The sequence below is a fragment of the Corvus kubaryi genome, unplaced genomic scaffold (assembly GCF_017639235.1).
Source record: "Corvus kubaryi isolate FWS band 111438036 unplaced genomic scaffold, C.kubaryi_AGA036_p1.0 138, whole genome shotgun sequence".
NCBI classification, from domain to species: Eukaryota; Metazoa; Chordata; class Aves; order Passeriformes; family Corvidae; genus Corvus; species Corvus kubaryi.
In genome coordinates, this window is record NW_024580672.1 from 5490043 (window position 1) to 5510692 (window position 20650).

Genomic DNA, 20650 nt, shown 5'->3' on the forward strand with positions numbered 1-20650 from the left:
ACTGAAGAGCTTGCCTGTGAGGGCCGGGCTGGCAGCAGTCCCTGAACCGGCCGTGCGCTGTGACAGTCCTGCCGGTGCTCCTGCAGTGAGCGGCCGGGTTGCGGTGCTGAAGGGAGATCGCACTGACTGCGCAGCCGCCTCGAGCGCAAACCAGGCGCTCTCTGTTCTGCTTCACTGCCTTTAACAGCTGGAGCAACGTAACCTCGCACCACGTTTTGCACCCGGTATTTGTCTCTTTCCTGCAGCCGAGTTCCCGCCGCGGTCACACACCGCACAGCCGCCGCGGCCTCCCTTCAGTGGGCGGGGGCTCCGGGGGCTCCTCCCCGGGGCGGGCGCGGGGCGGGCGCGGGGCGGGCGCGGGGCGGTCCCGGGCCTGGCGCGGGCCGGAGGAGGCGGTGCGGTGCCGCGGGAGGGGCTCTGTCCCCATGGCGGCTGCGGCGGAGGGGCCGCCCGAGGCCGGCGCGCAGCCCGCCAAGCGTAAGGGGCCGGGGGACCGGGACAGGGGCCGGGCGTGCCCCGGGGCCGCGGTGAGGGGCTGGGCCCGGGAAGGCCGCGGCGCGGGCAGGAGCTCCCGGTGCGCCCGCGGCCTGGTGTGTGCCGGCCGGGCCGGGCCATACGCCTGCTGCTGCTGCTGCTGCCGCTGCTGCTGCCCCGGAACCCGGCCGGGTCCTACCCGCGCCAGCCGGGCGGCCCCGCGCCGCCGCTTCGGTTGGAGGCAGCCGCGGGCCTCGGGCAGCCTCCGTGTGCGAGCCGGCAGACGGTGCCGACGGGGGAAAGAGCGGCCTGTCGGGCTGGGGAAGAGGTGCTGTCTGCTCCGGGGAAGGCCGAACAAGGGCAGGTTGTGATAGAAGCGGGTTTGGAGAAGAAAGCGGCGAGTGCGGCTTTCCGCAGGTGGGGATCTGTTGAAGCGGACTGGGGCAGCTGTGCTTCCGTTCCGAGTCAGTGACTGGAAATAAACAGCAGCACCGTGCACAGCCACTCAGAAGTTCTCCCCAAATTCCTTTCCTGTCTAAGCACAGGAGGGGGCTAATACTTGTCAGTGCGGTCAGGCCGGGTGCCTGTCTCTTGAATGCTGCCTAAAGTATTAGTTTGAAATAATGTTGGTGCTACTTCAAGGAAGCTGCCCTGGTTTGTTACCCCTTAGTAAAGTAGACAACTTACATTGGAAAGTAGCTGTAGGCAGTTTGAAAGGGAAAAAATGGGACCATTTAATCTTTCTGGTGTGTTTCTGTACTTGCTATAGTTTTTCCTTAAACCTGTCATGTCTTTACCCTGACTAGAGGATCCTGCTGTTGAAACCGCAGAGGAAGCTAAGGAGCCAGCGGAGGCAGACATCAATGAACTCTGCAAAGACATGTTCAGCAAAATGGCCACTTACTTGACAGGTGAACTGACAGGTAAGGCACTGCAATACTGACCTGCAAGTTCTTCTTTCTTTTCACTTTCTTTCAAAGAAATCTGTTGTGTAGTTTGTCTCAACTGTAACTATTTAAATCACATCTGGTAAGACTTGCAGTCCAAATTTGGCATGTTACTAGGCTGCTAAAACCACTAAGATTAGTTATATTAATTTAATGAAGTCCCAGAACAGCACAAATATTTTTCAGAATAATTCAGTATGATAGCAGCAGCTTAAAAAATAATTCTTTTTTGGCTCGAAGAAGTTTGTACATGGAAAATCAATCAAACAAAAGTGGTCTAGGTTAAGACAGACTACGAGGGAAGCACTGCAGAGAGTGGAGTTATTTTTTTCCTGAGGGCAAGGATCATACATGTTTTCCAACATTTATGCCTTAGAATAAACTGCTGTGCAGAATTAACTGGAGGAAAGTAAACTACCCACCAAGTCAGTGCATTCCATAGGCTCTTAATTTTGAAAGCACTCCACAGCACTACTGATTTGCACAGACTTGAAGGGTATATGGTACAGATGACCAATCTGGATTTGTGCTATCAGTTTTGTAAATATAAGCATCTAACTGACAGAATTAAGAATAGAAATATGAAGACTTAGTAAATTTTTCTCAAAAAAATTTAGAAGTGAATTCATCAGTGCAGTTGATTTTTGCAGTTGATTTCACAAAATGTCATCTTTTTGTAGAGTGTATACTAATAATCTGTATTGCCATCTAAACTGTTGTGCTTCTTTTGGCTGTTTGAAATCTCTTGTCCTCTTGAAGAGTGTGCACACAATTCAAACTGTATCACCTTTAATTAAAATAAACTTAACTATTTTTTAAGCCACCAGTGAAGACTACAAGCTCTTGGAAAACATGAATAAGCTGACTAGTTTGAAGTACTTAGAAATGAAAGATATTGCTATAAACATCAGCAGAAATCTGAAGGATTTAAATCAAAAATGTAAGTACACCAAATAAGGTAGAGGTGTAATGAATGGTGCACTTGTTTGGGAAATGAAGCATCTTAGAGTCAGAAGGTTCACACTCCATTGTGCTGAAGGAAAGAAAACTCACTGGAATAGATGTGCTGTTATACAATCCCAGTCATACAGCTTTAGAGTCTGTAGATTACTGTAAGAGAAAATACATCTGAATTTGTGTCCTGGTTTACTCTAGATTCTGGATCTGATAGGAATAACACTTCTTTTAATTCACGTTCTCTTGTTACTTGTGTTAGAGACTAGACAGTACTCTTAAACATTTCATATTTTCCTGGAACGTGGTTGTCAGTGTCACCACTTAATTTTGGGGCAGGGGAGGGAAGGACCTTTTGAATTGTCCAATCTGAAGAATGTAGTAAGAAATTGTTGTGTTTAAAGTGTGAACTGCTTCTTGGAAGTGCATTACTGAGAACTGACAGATAACATTTTTATGCTTTTTTAAGATGCTGATCTTCAGCCATATCTGGAACAGATAAACCTAATTGAGGAACAGGTTGCAGCTCTGGAGCAGGCAGCTTATAAACTGGATGCATATTCCAAAAAACTTGGTAACTATCGTCCCTCACTGTTAAGGCCTAGCAGCATAGTGCCTTGCCAAGGGGATTTAAAAAGAAAGCAAGCAAACTCTGTTTTGTTTAACAAATCTGAGCTGCAGAGTTGCCTGTGCTGCTTTTGAGCACAAACACTGTGTGTGAAGTGATAAGCATTGGGAAAAAATTGTATAACAAGTTATATTATGGTGGATTAGTACAGGTGTTGGTAAACTACAGCTTGTTAGTGAGGCTTGATTTCTTTTTTATGGTATGCACTGACTCATATTTTAAAGACTGATGTTTAGCCTTGCAAATTGCGGGATTCATTAAGTTCCACCAGGCACCCAATCCCCTTGGCTTAAAATAATATTATTGTCTGGGTTCTTAAAAAAAATTATTGTACAATTATATTTGCCTAAATGCATTAGTAAAAAAGCGTCCTGAATGATACAGTAAATTAGCTTACAGGATGAAAAGCTTTTACCTACCAAGTACTAAAATATTATTTTTCCTTCTGCAGAAGCCAAGTACAAAAAACTGGAGAAACGATGAAATCACAACAGTCTATAAACTGGAGTTGGGCAGTGAATCAGACTGATCTCTGCTTTTGCACAACATTCTGTATGTTGACAAGGATTTGGTTACAGCTAACATGACGACTGGGAACTTTTTTCAGCTATTGAATATAGTAGGCTGTATTCAGGCTTAAGGCTGAATAATATTTTCCTCTTCTCAAGGGGTACTGTTGCCTCCATTCTGCAGTGAAAAGTAGAAGCTTGTCCTTAACTCATGTTGATATTGGCTATACGTGTGTTAGTCCTGTTTTCCACATGAAATACTTGGTTTAGGGAAGGTCTTCTGTAATCTGTAAAGACATTTTCCCGTAGTAGCAGCAGAACCTAAACTTCAATTTTTCCTTCATTGAGCTCTGTATTGGGAAGATACCTGGACCTTTGGACTTAATGGGTGGGGTATTGAAAACACTTCATTTTGGTATCTCCTTTTATCTGTTTGAAATAGAGAGACTAATCACTATAAATTTACAATAAACTTGCTGCGTTTATTTCTCTGGAATCTCATGGTCTGTTGGGAAGATTACGCAAGCTGCTTTTTTTATTTTTTCAAAGGGGTCTGTTAATAAAGACAAACTCCTTCAATCTGCTGGAGATGATAGAAGAAAACATATTTTAAACTCTGCATCAAGTGTTTCTGCAATTACATTCTTTGACTGTCTGGACCTCAGGTGAAATTTCAAGACATACTACTTTATCACATGCTCAGTTAACTTAGCAGATCCTTTCTCTACCAGTGAATTTTGATCCTAGTAGTTTTTGAAGTGGCATGCCTAGCACAAAAAACTGCTTCTCTACTAGGTTAACAGTGTTGCAAATTCAGCAGAGTCCTTTGTACTGGACAGGTATTCCTCCTACTCCAAGGATATTTTTTCTGTAGCTATTGACCTTAAGTAATTCAAGCTTTTGAATGAATTGCAGTTGAAGACCAGTACAAGTGCTGATATGTAGGAAAGAAGTGGTTCAAACTTCTTAGAGTGTTTAAAAGAATGTCTAGTCAGGTGCCAGTGTGATAAAGATAATCATGCTGTCAGGCTATGTACAGCCACTAATTAGTCAGGATGGACACTTTTTCTTAGTGCTCTTTAAAAAGAGTGAAGCAGATGACTTTCGAGAGCCTTCACCATCACTTTGAAAATGCAGGGTTAGAAATAGAAATAGCATTTCTGTGCTCACAGTGTTACCTGGCAGGGCTGCAGGGGAACACAAGGAGGCACTGTGCCAGCAGCAAAAACCACAGATCTTGCAGGAAAGGCACACTACGGACCAAGTCCTGTTGAAAAGGTTGGTTTTCTGTGTATACAAAATGCAGTACCATTTCAAAACAAGGATGAAAACCTCCAGGGGCTCTGAAGATGGAAATCCTCCTAGCCATGCACTGCTACTAAGTGCTTAGTGTTTTCAGGTAAGAAAGGTAAGAAATAGTGAGTTCCTTCACAAATCCTTGAGTATCCCACCTCCAGGAAGCAAAAATTAGAAGAGGGACTTGTCCCACAAGTGACTTTTTTTTTGAGAGGAAATTTTTAGAGACCGACTTTCTGGCCGCTGGAGAATTGTGTGACAGTGGCACCCCAGTTAGGCCAAGAGCTGACAGCTGTGTTCCCAGTTGTGTCTCTGAGTAACTGTTACCCTCCCTGCCTGAGGGACCTCTGTGTCATTGGTAGAATCCAAATCATGTCAAGCATGGCAGGTCCTTGGAGAGTAGCACCATAGGAGAGACATAGGTGTGTCTAAACAGCATTGTACTGGGGAAATGTATAGTCCGAAAGCAAAGCCACGACTTGGTTAACTGCTCGGATGTTTCACCTGGAGAGTCCCTGAGAAATTCCAGAGGAGGTACAGAAGGAGGTTAAATCTCACTGTTCTTTTGCAGTATTTTCTGGTGGAAAACAGAATAAGAAAGTAGTGGGTTCTTGAAGGGAGGAACAGGAGGAAAACAGAAAATGGAGGGCTGATGCATGAGAGTCCAGGGACAGAGTGTCATCAAAATGGTCTATACAACCACTTTGGAGCTGAAGCAGTTCTTGATGGCTTGGACTGCAACTGCAAACCAGGGGATGAAAATCAGCCTAGCAAATACAGCTTTTAGCAGAAGCAGAAGAGTTCCAGAGGAGAGTTTGTTTTTTTCCAGCATCTTAAGACAATTCTGCCCAGCTTCTCTAACGTGTTTTTCTAAAGTCATCCAACTTTCAGAGCAGTGCTTTGTGGAGATATCCACAGTCTTCAGAATCAGGGCACATGGCTTTAGCCCTCCTCTAATCCCAAAGCCCACTTCATACCATGGTGGAGTCTCTGGGTGCTAAACCTGTTTTCTTGCTCATCTACGTTGGCTGCCTCCTTCACTTTTCAGCATGGAGGAAGATACCTGGAACAAGGAAGCTGCTCCCTCATTTGTTTTGGCTATTTTGGTTGTGGCACAGCTAAAGAGGAAGTACTGTGCTTTCTTCTTTTTATCTGGTGAGAGGACTTGTATCTGTGATTCTGTGACATTTGTGGCTTTTTGCCTTTGCAATGCCATGTTACTAACTCGTGGTATCTAGGTGTCATAGGTTAGCAAGCATAGTCCCGGAAGGGACGTCCTTGCTAAGGGGTGCTTACAGTTTCCTCTGGGAACTGATAGAACCTATCAGCTGGCCAGTTTGGATATGGACAATTCTCTAAGCCACTTAAAGTTGTGATCACCTCTGTGATCCACATTTAAGAATAGGCAAACTCCCCCTCCAAGCTCTCTCTCGTTTCCGGCGCTGGGACAGGTGGCTGCGGGCCCTGTGTGGGGGCCAGCGGGCCCAGCCAGGCCCTGCTTGGGCCAGGCCAGGCCGGGCCACGGCCATCCTGAAGCCATGGACCTGTTCCATCTGTGGAACCCCCCCCACTGCCTTGCCGTGGGCAGCCGGAGCGGCTCGGCTCTCCCCCCTCTCCACTGCGATAAGAAAAATTCAACATTCCAGCTGCAAAGCTGCAAGGCCGAGGTGAGATTAACCCTTTTTATTGCTGTGAAGAGCTGAAAACCTGAGGGAAGAGAGAGAGGAGATGCTTAAAGCTGAAATTCTGTTGTGAAGCTATGATATATCAGAGTATCCTGTTGTAATTTCATGAAGATATGGGGGGTGGAGTGTTCAACTCGTGAGCAGAAGCACCTGCGTTGAGATAGGCAGATGCTGACGCAGCTGTAATTTCATGAGAAGTTTGGACAGGGAGAGATGAACCAGATGAGGACTTTTGCTCCAAATGGGAAAGGAGAAAACCTCAGTTCCTAGAGATGCTCCCAGAGATAGTCCTAAAGATGAAGATGATGAAGACCTTTTGCTCCCAGGGAAGGAGAAGGGCCTCTGTTTTTGTTTCTGAACGGCTCAACCTTAAAATTGTACCCCAAAAAACTTCAAGAGTGGACCCTCGAAAGCAGTTGCAGGAAAAGCTGCAAGTCGGGGGAAAGGACTCACACGCAGGCAGAGAGACTCCTCTTCCTAAATGGACTGAACAATATTTGGAAGTGGGTGGCTGTCTCGTTGTGATAATGTTTTCATAGCATGAGCAAGAAGAGACTTCTCTTTCTAAATGGACTGAACAAGGTTATTATGGCAGTGGTAAACAGACTGAACGTCTTAAGGGTTGTCTTTTCACATTGTCAGTGGGAGAAGGGAGGAAGGTGGGGGGAGGAGGAGAGTTCTGAAGGTGGTATAATTTTTTTTTTTCTTCTTTTAGGTCTGTTAATAAACTTCTTTATATTCTTTCAAGTTTGGTGCCTGCTTTGCATTTCTCCTAATTCTTATCTCACAGCAGATAAACAGTAATGAGTATTTTGGACCAAACCACTACACTAAATTGGTGTTTCTGCCCGGTTACAAACCGAACCCAGGACACTAGGTTATTAAATCTTCGAAAGGAAACAAGTTCTGTCTGTTTCATATAAACAGTTATTGCCATTGTGGTAATATTACAGTTTTGTCTTTTCCCACATAGTACAGATTCAGCTCTCTGCATTGATGGGAACATGATCAAGACAGGAAATGCCACTCGTGGATCTGTACATGTATGCTTGGCAAGTCATGTAAACTCTATTTACGATTTTTTTCCTGATTGTAACATTGCTGCAGTGATCTTTATGTACTTCATAAAATAACGGGAAGATGCAAGCTGGCATTCATCTAGGAAAAGGCACTGGCAAGGATCCTGATATTATTTAATTTGTCCTTTTTTTCCACAACGAACAGCTCTGTAACCACAGTCAGGGTTCTGATAGGTCCCGTAGAGTCAGTGGAGCTTTATCCCACATTAGGAATGGAAGTTTATAGGTCATTAGCCAGCTCATTCTTCAAGCCATAGTACAATTCTTATAAGTGAGTGAAATTAAACAGTCAGAGGTGTACAAGACTTGAAAGAGATTTTGGAGTATAAGCTTTGTGGACACAGGTTTTTCACTAAAAGATGTTCTGGGATGTCAGAAAAACAATTCAGTATACTACTACTTTATTTTGTAATTTATTTTATAAATTGTAATTTCACAAACCTTTATTATAATCACACTGAAGATGACCTATCTGCCCAGTCATTGACAAACTCCATCCCCACCACAGTAGACAGTAAGTATTGGGGCAAGAATATACAATAGATGATCATCATCTAACACAAAAAATCCTCAGTGTTTTATGCTTGCCTTTACAAATAGATAACAAACTGAAAGTACAGAGGAGAGAGGTATTTCAGGAAGAGTCTGTAAAATCCCTGGAGTACAAGCAACCGTTCCTGCTGGAACCCCTCAGGTGATAGGGGCAGGAGCAGCAGGGCTCTCAGAGAACTGTTGCAGACAGCCTGGCATGTCAGGAGCCAGACAGGAACCAGAGCTGGGTGAGGTAGGTGCATAGGAGAATCTGTAATTTTTCACAGGGAGATGTGTGATTGCCTAGTCTGTTAAGAGCTGGCTGTGGTGATTATAAAAGCACCACACAATTTTCTTTTCTAAGCAGTCTTCTCTTCATTAAGTATGTTTCAAATGATCTGAGTGTTTCAGTCTCAACAGATTGGGGAATGGCTGTCATTCGACCAGAGTACTCATGAGTTTGGGAGCTGGCAACTGTCTTCACTTGGCTAACGTGGAACAAAAGAGACCTCATAGTGTTGGGGTATATTTGCCAGACTGGTGGTTACTGGGACAATGTCAATGTCTTTGTGAGCAATAGTAGGCTTCAAAGTAAAGTTCTGCAGGATGGATATTAAAAATATGAATATCTCCATCCGGGCCAGACCTTCTCCTGCACAGATGCGTTTTCCTACAAGAAAAAAAAAAATTGAGTTTGAGAGACAAATTGTATGGCTGAGTCCCACTTCATACACATCTTGTAGAAGGCATTGGAGGAGCTTTTGTGTTTACTTAAAAAGGAAGGCAACTGAAACTCTAGTGAAGGGGTTAGAGCTGCCCAGAAGTGACTGTAGCAGATGTCACCTGACATCACTGTACAGACCATGGTGACAGAACCATGAAATCTTCAGAGAAATTCCAGGAGAGGATAGTCTAGGATCTGAAAGGGCAAGAGGTCTTACCTGTAGAAAATGGCATGAAGTAGTCACTCTTTTTAAAGGTACCATTTGCATTCAAGAAATGTCCTGGGTCAAATTTTTCTGGATTTGGAAATTCCTTGCTATCATGTAGGACAGAACTCAGCATAGGGAATATCATAGTGTCCTGAATTAACAAAAAAGAAAGGTACAATGGAAATATGTTAAAGCAAGGAGACACTAAGAAATTCCCAGAGCTAAATAGAACGGTAGTCAAAGTTTAACCAGGTTTAAGTGAACATTTAATGCATGAAAATATATGCCATTGGTATGGCAAATATGGTTTTTTAATGAATTTTAATGGTGAGTCTGTTTGGAGTATTTAATATTGCTTCCAAATAAATTACAACTTGCGTTTATGTGAAAAAAAAAAATGGAAAGCTCTACTCCCTCTTCATACAGAGGATGTAAAAGTATTTTTTTCCTTTTCTCCTAACACAAGGGGTTAGACTCAATAACTTCTAGAATCCCCTTCCAAAAAAAAAATTTCAATTCAGTATAATATTTCAGTGCTTTTGAAAATTAAATAAAATACAAAGAACAGAACACAGCATTCTTTTCAAGAGATGACCTTTCTCAGACACAGTGGAACAGACCTTGGGGATAAAATAGTCTCTGAACTTGGTGTCTCTGATAACAGCATGTGGGACATTAAGAGGAAGGAAATCGATGTATCTCTGGACTTCATGGATCACAGCATCTGTAAAGGGCATCTGGCTCCGATCTGACATGCGAGGGCTTCGGTCTCGGCCGATCACGGAATCAATCTCCTTTTGCATTTTCTCTATTAAGAAGTAAGTAAGTGTTGAATGAACAAGTCCCCCAAATGTTTGCCTAAACTTCTCCCCCCATTCACAACAAAGTTTGCTTTTAGCACACCAGGAATATATGAATACACTTAGTACTAACATCTCCTTCCTATGCACAAAACTAAGACTAATACACATTTCCACACTGCAAAGACATACTTCCTTCGTCAGGGGACTATTGCCACGTGGTAGTGACAGGAATTGTCCAAACTGATCCCACAACTTATTAAAAAGTTTTAAACTATTTCTTTCCATTACCTACTATCTCTGGGTATTTATGGAGAATCAGAATTGCAAATCTCAGTGTGAGGCTTGTTGTCCCTGTTCCTGCAAGGAACAAGTCGAGCGTGGTTCTGCTCAAGGTCTCAACGGTGAATTCTGAGTGATCATTCCCTTTCTCCTGCAGGGAAGATTTGGCAGAAGGTTTTGAATGACAAAGCCAAGAAGTTTGTTTAAAAAGAAAAATCCTGTACCCGTAATGTAGGTTTATAAACACATCTAATGTCCTATCAAAAATATGACAGTCACTCTCCAGAACACCTGCATTTATGATGGGTTTACTGAATAATATTATGAACCTTTTTTAATATGGAAGGAGCATCAAATTGCATTAACCAGATTGGTCTTCACTTTTTCCTCACTTTGGCTCATGCTGTTAATTCTGTGTTTAAAATCCTTGAGAAGAAAATGGAGAGGATAAAATTAAGTTAATGGGACAGGAAGAGCAAGTTCCCCTGTGTATTTGCAAAAACCCGATGTCCCATCACAAGTAAAAGGAAAAGATGTGATTCAAGCAGTGATTTCCCTATAATCCAATAAATGTCTACTCTTACAGTACCTGTTCCATTTTGTTAAGAAAAGCATCAATAAAATCTCGAGGACAAGTGGGATCCAGGGTTTTCTGGTGTTCCTTTATGATATCTGTTGTGAATTTATCAATTTTTTCAAAATTTTTTATCAGTTGTTTATGAGGTCCAGGTAAATACTCCATGACATTTGGGAAGAAATTATATAGCTGTAAAAAAAAAGGGTGAAAAAGTACATTCTGATTAATGTGTATACAATAAAATGTTCCCCTGATTGTAACAATGAAAATGGGGCAATTAAACTGTTTTGGAACAGTACGTCTTTATTACTCAGGATTTTATTGCCATTTACTTTATGGTTTCAGTACCTTCAAGGATAGACGGCACTTGAGCAATTTTTGCAATGACAGCTTTTGGACATATAATGGCAGTTCCATAAGGTAAGAAAAAACCAGCAGGAATTTGTTTAACTGACGTTTTCTCTTTTAGAAATTTTTTCAAATTTAGGAAAACCCACTGCAATTAAAAACTAATAACATGAATAAATATTCCTTAATAAAATATTATAATAGCTAACAAATGTATTAAATAAAACCACACACACCTGTGTTTGTATAGACATCTGGAGCTTGTTGTTTTCCTCTATCCAATCAATTAAAGCAAGAAATTTCTTGTCCTCATAGTCAAACCGATCCCCAAAGACGATGGAGCAGATGATGTTGGAAACAGCATGGACTAGGAAACTCCCAGGGTTGAAGGGTCGCTCTGCAACAGCCACCAAAAAGTGGTTCTCAGCAGAACTCTCGTCTGAGTGCCTTAGTTCCTCTTCAGCTAGCACATGCCTGTCTGCCTTATAGACTGTTTATTAGAAATAGCCTAAAGATTCCCACAAAATCCCAATGAAACCATAGGGACTTTGCCTGAACCATGTCTTTAGGTTATTGCACTCTCCTTATTAACTTTATTAGCATAACCTCAGTTATACAACTTTCTCCTTGGGGTTCAAATGCCTGTGATCAAAGTCTAGTTTTGACAGCACAGCTGCATTACTTCTATGAAGAGAATTATGGTGTAAGCAAAAAGCAAGATTAGACCCAAGAAACAAAGGAAAGCTATAATTACAGACAGCGATAGAGTGCCTCTCAAGGTTTCAAGATGAGAAACAATAACATGAAAAGGTGTAAAATCCCAAAAGAAAACCACAGAGTGAGAAAATGTCAAATTGGCAGCAGACTATTCCAAGGAGCAATAGCACCGATTCTTCTCTGCCTGACTGGTGACTCTGTGGCAATCGAAGACTCAGCAGATGTTTCAGAGGTCGTGAGAATATTAATGTTGAATGTAGAAGATGCTAGTCGTAGCTATTTGTTAATTACATTAAGGGTAAATAATGGAATTATACTTTTCTGTTGTATATATATCTTGCTTGCAAAACCTTTTAGTACACAAGTAAAAGATGCAGTAACAAGGTGAGCCAGAGCTAGAGGCTTGCATAAGGGCATATGAAATATAGTATTACTGTGCTAGTCAAAAGATTAAAGCAATGCAGGTGAGAGTGTTTTCTCTGATTTATAAAATAAATGTTTATCTGAGAAGTCAGATTGAATTTTCTAGTGGCTCATGGAAAACAGCGATGCTTAATCATCCTTTTAGATCCATCTGCTTTCCCCTGCCTTGCAGAATAGGCACACATTGAGGACTGGCAATGAAAAGGAAGCCTGGGGTCCAGGCTGGTACTGTGCCACCCTCAGGGGAAGTACTCAGAAGTAACACTGACTTTTATACTACCAGAAAACACATTTACAGGTTGAAACCAAGTGGGTAACCTTATACCCTTCCCTCAGAAGCAGCTTATATCCCTGTTCCCATTGAAAAGCCCCATCAATACTGGGACGTGTTGTCTAGTGTTCAGATGGACTGGACCCAACCTCAAATATCTGCAAGTGAGTTCTCTGGTCACCCACTTCGTCAAGATCTGTTTACATAGAGCTGCAGGAGACAAGGTGAAGAGGAGCCTACGTGGTTACATGACAGCGTCCAGCACTGTCTCCATGGCTGAGTTCCATCAAACCCTTGGCTCTGTGGCAAAGCCATTCCTTTTGCCACTTCCTGTCTTGTTCCTCAAGCAGAATAGGTTAAAAGGCACTTTTCAAGCCTCTCTAACTTTTATCCTCCATATTGTCACCGTGTCTTTGATTGACCCACTTCCAGGACTGATAACTTTGCCTACAGAAGCATGGAGCAGAAACAGCGGCCATACGTGCACTCCTTGGGCCATAGATCTTGTGAAGCAGCCCTACACCCCTCATTGCCTCATTGCAGATATGCAGAGTGTCTCAGCAGGCATGAAGTCCTTATCCTACCATGTGTGTTCTTGAGCCTCTCCACCAGAAAATGAGCTTCCTCCTGGATTCGCTCCTCAATGCTCTTTTTCCCCATCCCAAAATCCCGCAGGGTGGTGAGTGCAAATCGTCGCAGCTGCCTCCAGGTCTCCCCATTGCTGGTCACAATGCCTGACACAGGGAGGAAAAATAGACCTTCATGATGAAACAGATTTTTTTTCCCTCAATGGGAACTACACAGTAAGTACTCAGCATGCAAAGACACCTCTCTGTGGAGTTACAGCACAACTGCTATCTGCCCAAAACCATAACTTCTCTGCAATTCTGAAGGTGACAAATTTGATCCATCTGTCACAGCGCTTTGAGTAAAACTGACTTTATTCCCAGGATAATAAAAACTATGTAGGGAAGTAAGTAAGAAGTAACGCTGAATTGGTCTTGGGCACAAGGCCTTTACACTGAAATAACTACTCAAATGTTCTGCTGTGCACCTTCACAGAGCATATCATTAGTGACAATACCATTGGTACTGCACTATATATATAATACCATGGAATATGTACTATAAATGCCATACCAGGGACTGACCTGGTGAATAATCTCATGACCTAATCTGGAGTGTGGTCCTTACTAGGTCAGCCTGTATTATTTTATCTTTGTTGTGCTGTGGCTTTCCTTTTGCTGGTTCCTTAGCTGTGTCTATATCCAGAATATTTTCAGAAATGGGAGAATGAATGTAAGACCTTAGAGGCACATTTAATGTACAAAATTTTAGCCAGCACTTGAAGCATGCTGAAAATAAAAAGGCACTCAGTGAAGCCATCCTGGGACCTGAAACAGGGGACCAATCTACTCATGGGTCCAAGTAATGAGCTGGGTTCTTGGTCTTTAATTGCTAATTTGTCTGCATAAAAGTAGTAAATGAAATATTTGTCTGCAAAAAAGTAGCAAATTCCCTCCTGCACTGCCCTCTCAGCTGTGTCCCTGAAGCACTGAAAGCATCTGTTGCCATCTAACACTGCCATTTACCAAGGATGTACCTGTGCCTTGGAAGAGTCTTTTAATCAGTGGTAGAGTGCCTCTTCCACTGAAGTCATCTCCTTGATCAACCAGAGCTTCTTTTACAACATCACAGCCATACAGCACCACAACCTTTTGTGGGCCTAAATGTACCGTGAAGACAGAACCATACTTCTCACTGAGCTGTAGGAAAGATGAGCACAAAGAACAGCATGACAACATGAATGATAATCATATTGTTTGCAGCAAAGAGGTCTGACAGGTGATGTGCCATTGTCCCAGCACTGCTGAGACATGACATTGATTAACAACAGTGCAGAGATCTTTGAACTATGAGTTACAGACAAGGGAATAGGGAATCATACAAGAAATAGGGAATATGAATGGAAATGGTGAGTATCCAGTCTAAGTCTGAGAAAAGAAAATAGCCCTTTGCAGCGCTGGCAAAACATTTCAGAATGCCTTTCTACAAGGCATAGTGGATAACAGTTTACATGAGCTCTAAAATCAATTATATACACATATGGAAGCAAATGCCTAAAGGGTTTTTGAGCACAAACAGTGAAGCTGTCTCTCAAACAGGTATTTTTTCCTGATGGGTGACATCAGTCAGGGGAGGGAATGGACAGCACAATCACTTCCAAACGTTTTTGCTTCAATTTCTGTGCTTGCTACTTCCAGAAGATCCTACATATCTGCTAAGGAGAAGAAGCAGCAAAATGGAGCAGGGTTCTCCCCCCAAAAAGGGCCAGGCTGTGTTGCCAACATGGCGAGGAGTTGGACACAGGAGGATTATCTTGCAACAGCATCAGTGCCTTGATTGCAAATCCACTGCAAATTGTAGTACTGTAGTACAAACTGTGAGGTCAGCACAGGGCTTACTGTTAGTATGATCACTGCAAATATATAGACTGACTTGTAATATATAGACTTAGAAATAAAGATTATTGCAATATATAGAGTTCACAGGCATGTATATCTGGGAAACATTTTGTTTCTGTTTGAATCTAACATTTGGTCAATGCAAATTAAGCCTGTGAATTAAGCTGAGACTGGTGGGACTGGACTTTTTTTATATGCAATGAAGACAACATAGGAAAGAATGAGACAGTCCCTTACCTCCTTCAAGCTTTCAGGCAAATTCCATGGGTTAATCTGGAGCAGGTTTCCAACAATGGGGAGTGGAGTGGGACCAGGAGGCTCCTTCCCTTTTTGAGATCTGCTTCTCCATGTGGCAAAGAGAAGGCATGAGATGCAGACCAGCAAGAAAATAGTGGTCATTCCCAGGGGCTCCATAGCTGGCTGAGGAAGAGAAGTCAAGTGTCAGAAAATCCTGATGCTGGACCTGTAAATCCATGCTTATTTATATGCTGTGGTGCCAAGGCACGTGGTTGAAATGAGCCAATAGTGCCTTCCTATTCCTGTTGAGATATGAGTTTACTTATTAATCTGCTCATGATAAGAATGAATGTTACTAAAGTTGACTTTGTGAGTTATGTAATAGTCCTAAAGCAATGGTAACTAAGACCTGGCAAAGCCCTGGTAGGGAAACAAATAAACAAGGGATGAGAGCATGTGTAGAGAGCAGAAGATGGTAACAACTGTAGCTTAAGAAGGGGAATGGAAGTATTAGTGGAATAAAACATAAATTGGTTTCATTATCTTAGGAAGTCTCTGTGTAATAAGAAAGAGACATGACATTACTCCTAAAGTCATCCTGAATGAGAATCTGCAGAAGAAGATTGGTTATCTCCGTTTATCTCTGATCTATGAAACTGGTGCTCAAAGACAATGCAAGGGATAATGCTGGTAAGAAAAATGAAGTTGTGTCAAATGCTTACAGAATATTCTGAGTTGGAAGGGATCCTCTAGTCCAACTCTTAAATGAATGGCCCCCACAGGGATCAAATCCACAACCTTGGCATTATTAGCACCATGCTCTAATCAGCTGAGGTAATCTCAGTACAAGTTCTGCGTAGCAAAATCTCTCTGGACAGTTCTGTTTGAAACAGCTTGCTCTTTTTTATTCTTCCTCCTCGCCCTCGCACCTTCCGCTCTGTTTTTGAGAAGCTTTATGTTTTACAGCCCCAGAGCCCTAGCAGAGGAGAGAAGTCCTCATTGCAATGCTTCCTGGGTAGGTCTCACCCATCACCCCATAGGCTCTGGTCACACTCTGACCACTCTCCTGCTCTTTGCTTCAGACACCCTGGTCTCTGTAAATCACCTACTGATAATGGATGAGCATTAAATTGGTGCCAGTGCCCTTTGGCAGTGCCTGTTTCTCCTTACACACTAGAGAAGGAGCTCATCCAGATTTTCAGACAACTAATGTAAAATTATGGGTATCCCACCCAAACAACCACGTCAGGGACCATTTCAGTCAGAGAAACAGGCTCTGCCACCTGCCAAGACTCTGCCCATGCTGTCCCATTCCATCATTTGAGACACACAGCCAAAATGATACTGACCCCTTAGATGATGTGATGCTGGAAGGATGTGTTAAAATGCATATAATCTTATATATCTTTATATATCCCATATATAACAATATATATCCTATATAAAAGAATAGATATGTATCTAAATCTCTTCTTTGTCTCCCAGGTAATGGTAACAGAAAGTAATTTGACTTCCTGCATGAACTTGTTGGCTTAGAATTTGAGTCCACATTTGTTCAATCAGTTTTTGAGTGTTCATGTGTACAAAAATAGCCAGACGTACTGTAAACACCACACTTCGTTTTCTACTGAGTTGTCAAAGTGGGGTTCTAAGGATGGGTAGATTTTATCTTTAGCACAGTTAGACGAGTACTAGCAGATTCTACAACAGGAAAGAAACATGTCCTGCTTAAATTTAGGTATTAAAAAGGTGGGCGTACAAATGAGCTGATGGTCTCCCCTGCTAGTGGGGAAATACTGATGCTTACAGAGAACAGGTTATCTCACTTCTCTTATGAGTTTATTTTAGTAAAATGAGTCAGTCACTGAAGAAGTTTGTTTCCCCTGACTGCAAAGGAAGGCTCTGGAGACATATACAGATTTACATGTCTGACTGCTAGGGATATGTTTTGAGGCAGATGACTCTAACTCCCTGCTCATTTGTCCTGGTCCTAATGGGGTTTTTTATCAGCAACCAATTGTGCAAATTCTAGTACAATAGGCACTACTCTGAATACTGCACACCAGGGCATTTAAAACCAGAAGTGGGCAGATGAGTGAAATTGAAAGGAACCTTCTGGGCTTTGGAGCGATGATTATATTGCTGAGAACAGTCAGTTTTATTGTCATCAAGGAAAAGCTCTAGTTGTTTGCATTCTCTTTTCCTTTACTTTTGCAGATAAAGTGCCTTTCATTCCTCTATTGGCAGCCCCGAGGGTGCACAACTGCTGTGAAGCCTAATGCACTGGAAAAGCAGGGCTTTGCTTGCAGCATCATCCCACATCCGGACATGGCTTTTTTATTATTTATGTAATTAGTCACATAATCCCTGAAGGGTTTCAAAATGGCGTTGGGAATAAAGCCAGAGCTGCTTGGAGGGATCCATGAGTTTAACTGGGAAGATATTTAACTGCCAAAGATCTTAGGTCACCTCTGATGACAGAAAGACAGGGATTATTTGAGTATGAAAGGCTGTTTGAGTATGAAAGGCTTACCTGCATCTGAAAGCCCCATCCTGATATAGCTCACATTCACAGGAAGCACCTAAAAGACTCTGCTTTCTTCCCAGCTTTCTTCCCCACGCAGTAGGAAAGCAGATGCTTTCTTGTCCTCTGGTCTTGTTACAAGTTGGCACCGTTCTCTGGCTCCACCTGTGAATTTAAGCTCAAATTGACAGGGTGGGATGCTGCTGTATGAACCAGTCTTTCAAATTCCAGACCTTCCTTTGAATGCCTTCTGGAGGCTGTTGCTTTGCTGGGCCTGCCTAGTGGCATGTAGGGGCCAGCTCCTGGGATTCCATCCTGTGTTTATGCGTAGCCTTTAATCTGGGACCTGCACTTAATTCACTTGCTTCTGTTGTCCTCCAGATTAGGTCTGTGAGAAAACCTTCTTCTCCTCAAAATAGCCCCTTCAAGTGTATTCACAGCCTGCTAAGGCATACTGGATCTGGCTCCCTCAGAGCAGCTGGTGTGGTGCTGCAGTTATATTTGTGACAGTGTTGAGGACACACCAGTGTTTTAGCCACTGCTGAACAATGCTTGCACAGCACTGAGGCTTTCTTGGGTGCACCCTCTGTCCCCAACCCAAGTAGCAGGCTGGGGGACAGCAAGGGATTGTGAGTGGACACAGCTAGGATAACCAACCCAAACTGACCAAAGAGATAATCCATGTCGTCTAACATCATGCTTGGCAAAGAAAACTGGGGAATTGTCTCTCCAATGCAGCCATTGTTCAGAGACTGTCTGGTCATGAGTCTTCTGGTGGTGAGTCTTTGCATCACTTGTTTATTTTTTTCCTTCTCTTTGTTTAACTGTCTTTATCTTGACCAGGAAATTTTATCATTTTTGGTCTTCCAAGTTGCTCCCTCATCCTGTTAGAGAGAGATCTACAGTCTGCACCACAGAAAGCTGGGTACAGCCTATTAACTAGTGTCTATTCCTTGGCATCCTGGCACAAATCCATGTAACAATTTTTGGTATTTGTTCCTTTCTGTGTTTTTAAATAAGCAAAAGGAGGTGGCTTTTCACACACCATGCCCTTCGGCTGTGGAACACCATTTTTCAAGACATATGTGTCCAAAAAGTAACCAGACAAATTCACGGGAGCAAAATCCATTGAGGGTACTCAAACACAAAGATACCACCGATAGCTCAGGAATCACTGGAGACTGAAGCAGTCTGAAAGAATATTCCTCTGTGGTAGCCATGGTTTTGTTCTGTTCTTTGGGAGCTAATTCTTAAGCTAGTGTTGGAGTTGGAGAGAGTTCTGGGCTGCCTTGACTATTGTCATGATCCAGCACACCCATCCTCGGGTTCCTATGTCCTTACATTATAATGTGACATTTCACTAAACATTTTCATTGAGATGGTTTAACCCTAGCTGACAACTGAGCACCACACAGCCGCTTACTCACTCTCTCTCTCCAGCAGGATGGAGGGGAAGAGAACCAGAACAGTACAAGTGAAAAAACTCATGGGTTGACATAAGAACATTTTAATAGTTGAAATAAATAATGATGATGATGACAATGATGATGAAGAAAAGGAAATTTAAAAAATAAAACTCGAGAAAGACAAGTAATGGAAATTAAAAACAGTTGCTCACTACCAACAAATTGATGCCGAGCCACTGCTGAGCAGTGGCCCCCAGCCTATTTCTCCCTAGTTTATGAGTTGAGCATGTTGTCCTATGGTATGAAATATCCCTTTGAACAGCTGGGATTAGCTGTCCCAGCTGTGTCTCCTCACAACTTCTTGTGTTACCCCAGCCTCTTTGCTGGCAGGGTGGTAGGAGAATTAGAAAATACCTTGAGGCTGTGCAAGCACTGCTCAACAATCATTAAAACATGCCTGAATTATCAACACTGTTTACAGCATAAATCCAAAACATGGCCCCATACCAGTTACTAAGAAGAAAATTATCCATCCAAAGCCAGGACAGCAAGTTGGCAGAGTAGCCTGTGGAAATCATCTTGCCTGTTCTGCTGTGAATAGCAAAATCTTAGCTACTAAACTTCTACTACTTTCAGACAGGACTTTCCTTAGTGCCACGTAGAAAATAACAATATCAACCTCTGCCTTATTTCTGGCAGCAACTTGACAAAGGATCTGCCATGGTCAGCAAATATGAAGGTTCAGTAATAGCTTCAGTATTCAACAATTTGTGTAACACTCATATTTGTAAAATGCTGTACGTTGTACTAGAGATAAGATACAAACCACATCATTAGTTTTCAGATCACAGAAATTACATTTGACCAGCTAGATCAAAAAACTTGGTTAAATATTTATGTATGAACTCACTAGACCCAAAACATAACTCAGCTGTAAAAGGATGAAGTCAATGAAGTTCATCAGTCATTTGCAATATTTGGAAAACTGCCTTTCAGTAATCAGAAGGGCATGGAAATGAAGCTGATAACAGCCTTTCCTTGACCTGTATTGTGACTCCACCAACAGTAAATCACTATGTTGCTGCTATACACCATCATCTCTCAGTAAAGTCGCTTAGTTCTAGACTATGGTCAGCATAAAGAAAGGACAAGCACTTCCCCAAGCCAGGCAAAAAAAGAGTCAGGAAATGGGAAAAGTCAGTCAGGTGCTATACATGGCAAAAAGAGGCACAGAAGTGAGGGCTGCCAATTTGAAAGAGGGTGTCTGAGCTTAGCAGAGTTCCTGATATTGCTGCTCTCAGCTCCTCCTGACCAGCTGCAGAACCACTGTGGTGTACAGCAGGTTGTCAAAAAGGTCTGTGCTCTGGGAGATAAAGAAGCAAAGGGGCAACATTATCAGCTGTGCGCAGCTGTAACACCGTCATCACGGGGCAGAGTGCCCAACGTGCCTTTCCAAAGGCTGAGCGGGGAATCTGCAGGACAAACAAGACCTGAACACAGACCTGCTCAAACTCAGGCTAGGGCCTTAACTAGAAGCATCTTGCAACTTTAGAACATTGCTTATC

At 42.6% G+C, this 20650-nt stretch overlaps 2 protein-coding genes across 3 annotated transcripts; one reads left to right on the plus strand and one right to left on the minus strand.

The window, feature by feature from the left end:
- Positions 1-356: 356 nt before the first annotated feature.
- On the plus strand, positions 357-4008 carry BLOC1S2 (biogenesis of lysosomal organelles complex 1 subunit 2). 2 transcript variants are annotated; one of them, XM_042018803.1, is made up of 5 exons: positions 357-477; positions 1281-1397; positions 2242-2361; positions 2845-2949; positions 3455-4008. In XM_042018803.1, the coding sequence occupies exons 1-5, from the start codon at positions 426-428 to the stop codon at positions 3484-3486; spliced, it is 426 nt and encodes a 141-aa protein (XP_041874737.1). In that variant the 5' UTR covers positions 357-425; the 3' UTR covers positions 3487-4008. The 2 variants fall into 2 exon arrangements, with proteins under 2 accessions (XP_041874737.1, XP_041874738.1); XM_042018804.1 differs by lacking the exon at positions 357-477 and adding an exon at positions 859-891.
- Positions 4009-7956: 3948 nt separating this feature from the next.
- LOC121659983 (cytochrome P450 2H1-like) lies at positions 7957-15383 on the minus strand. The gene is made up of 9 exons (XM_042018802.1): positions 15156-15383; positions 14057-14219; positions 13038-13187; positions 11279-11439; positions 10707-10883; positions 10127-10268; positions 9656-9843; positions 9045-9186; positions 7957-8773 (listed from the first exon to the last, which is right to left on the minus strand). The coding sequence occupies exons 1-9, from the start codon at positions 15330-15332 to the stop codon at positions 8592-8594; spliced, it is 1482 nt and encodes a 493-aa protein (XP_041874736.1). The 5' UTR covers positions 15333-15383; the 3' UTR covers positions 7957-8591.
- Positions 15384-20650: the final 5267 nt, after the last annotated feature.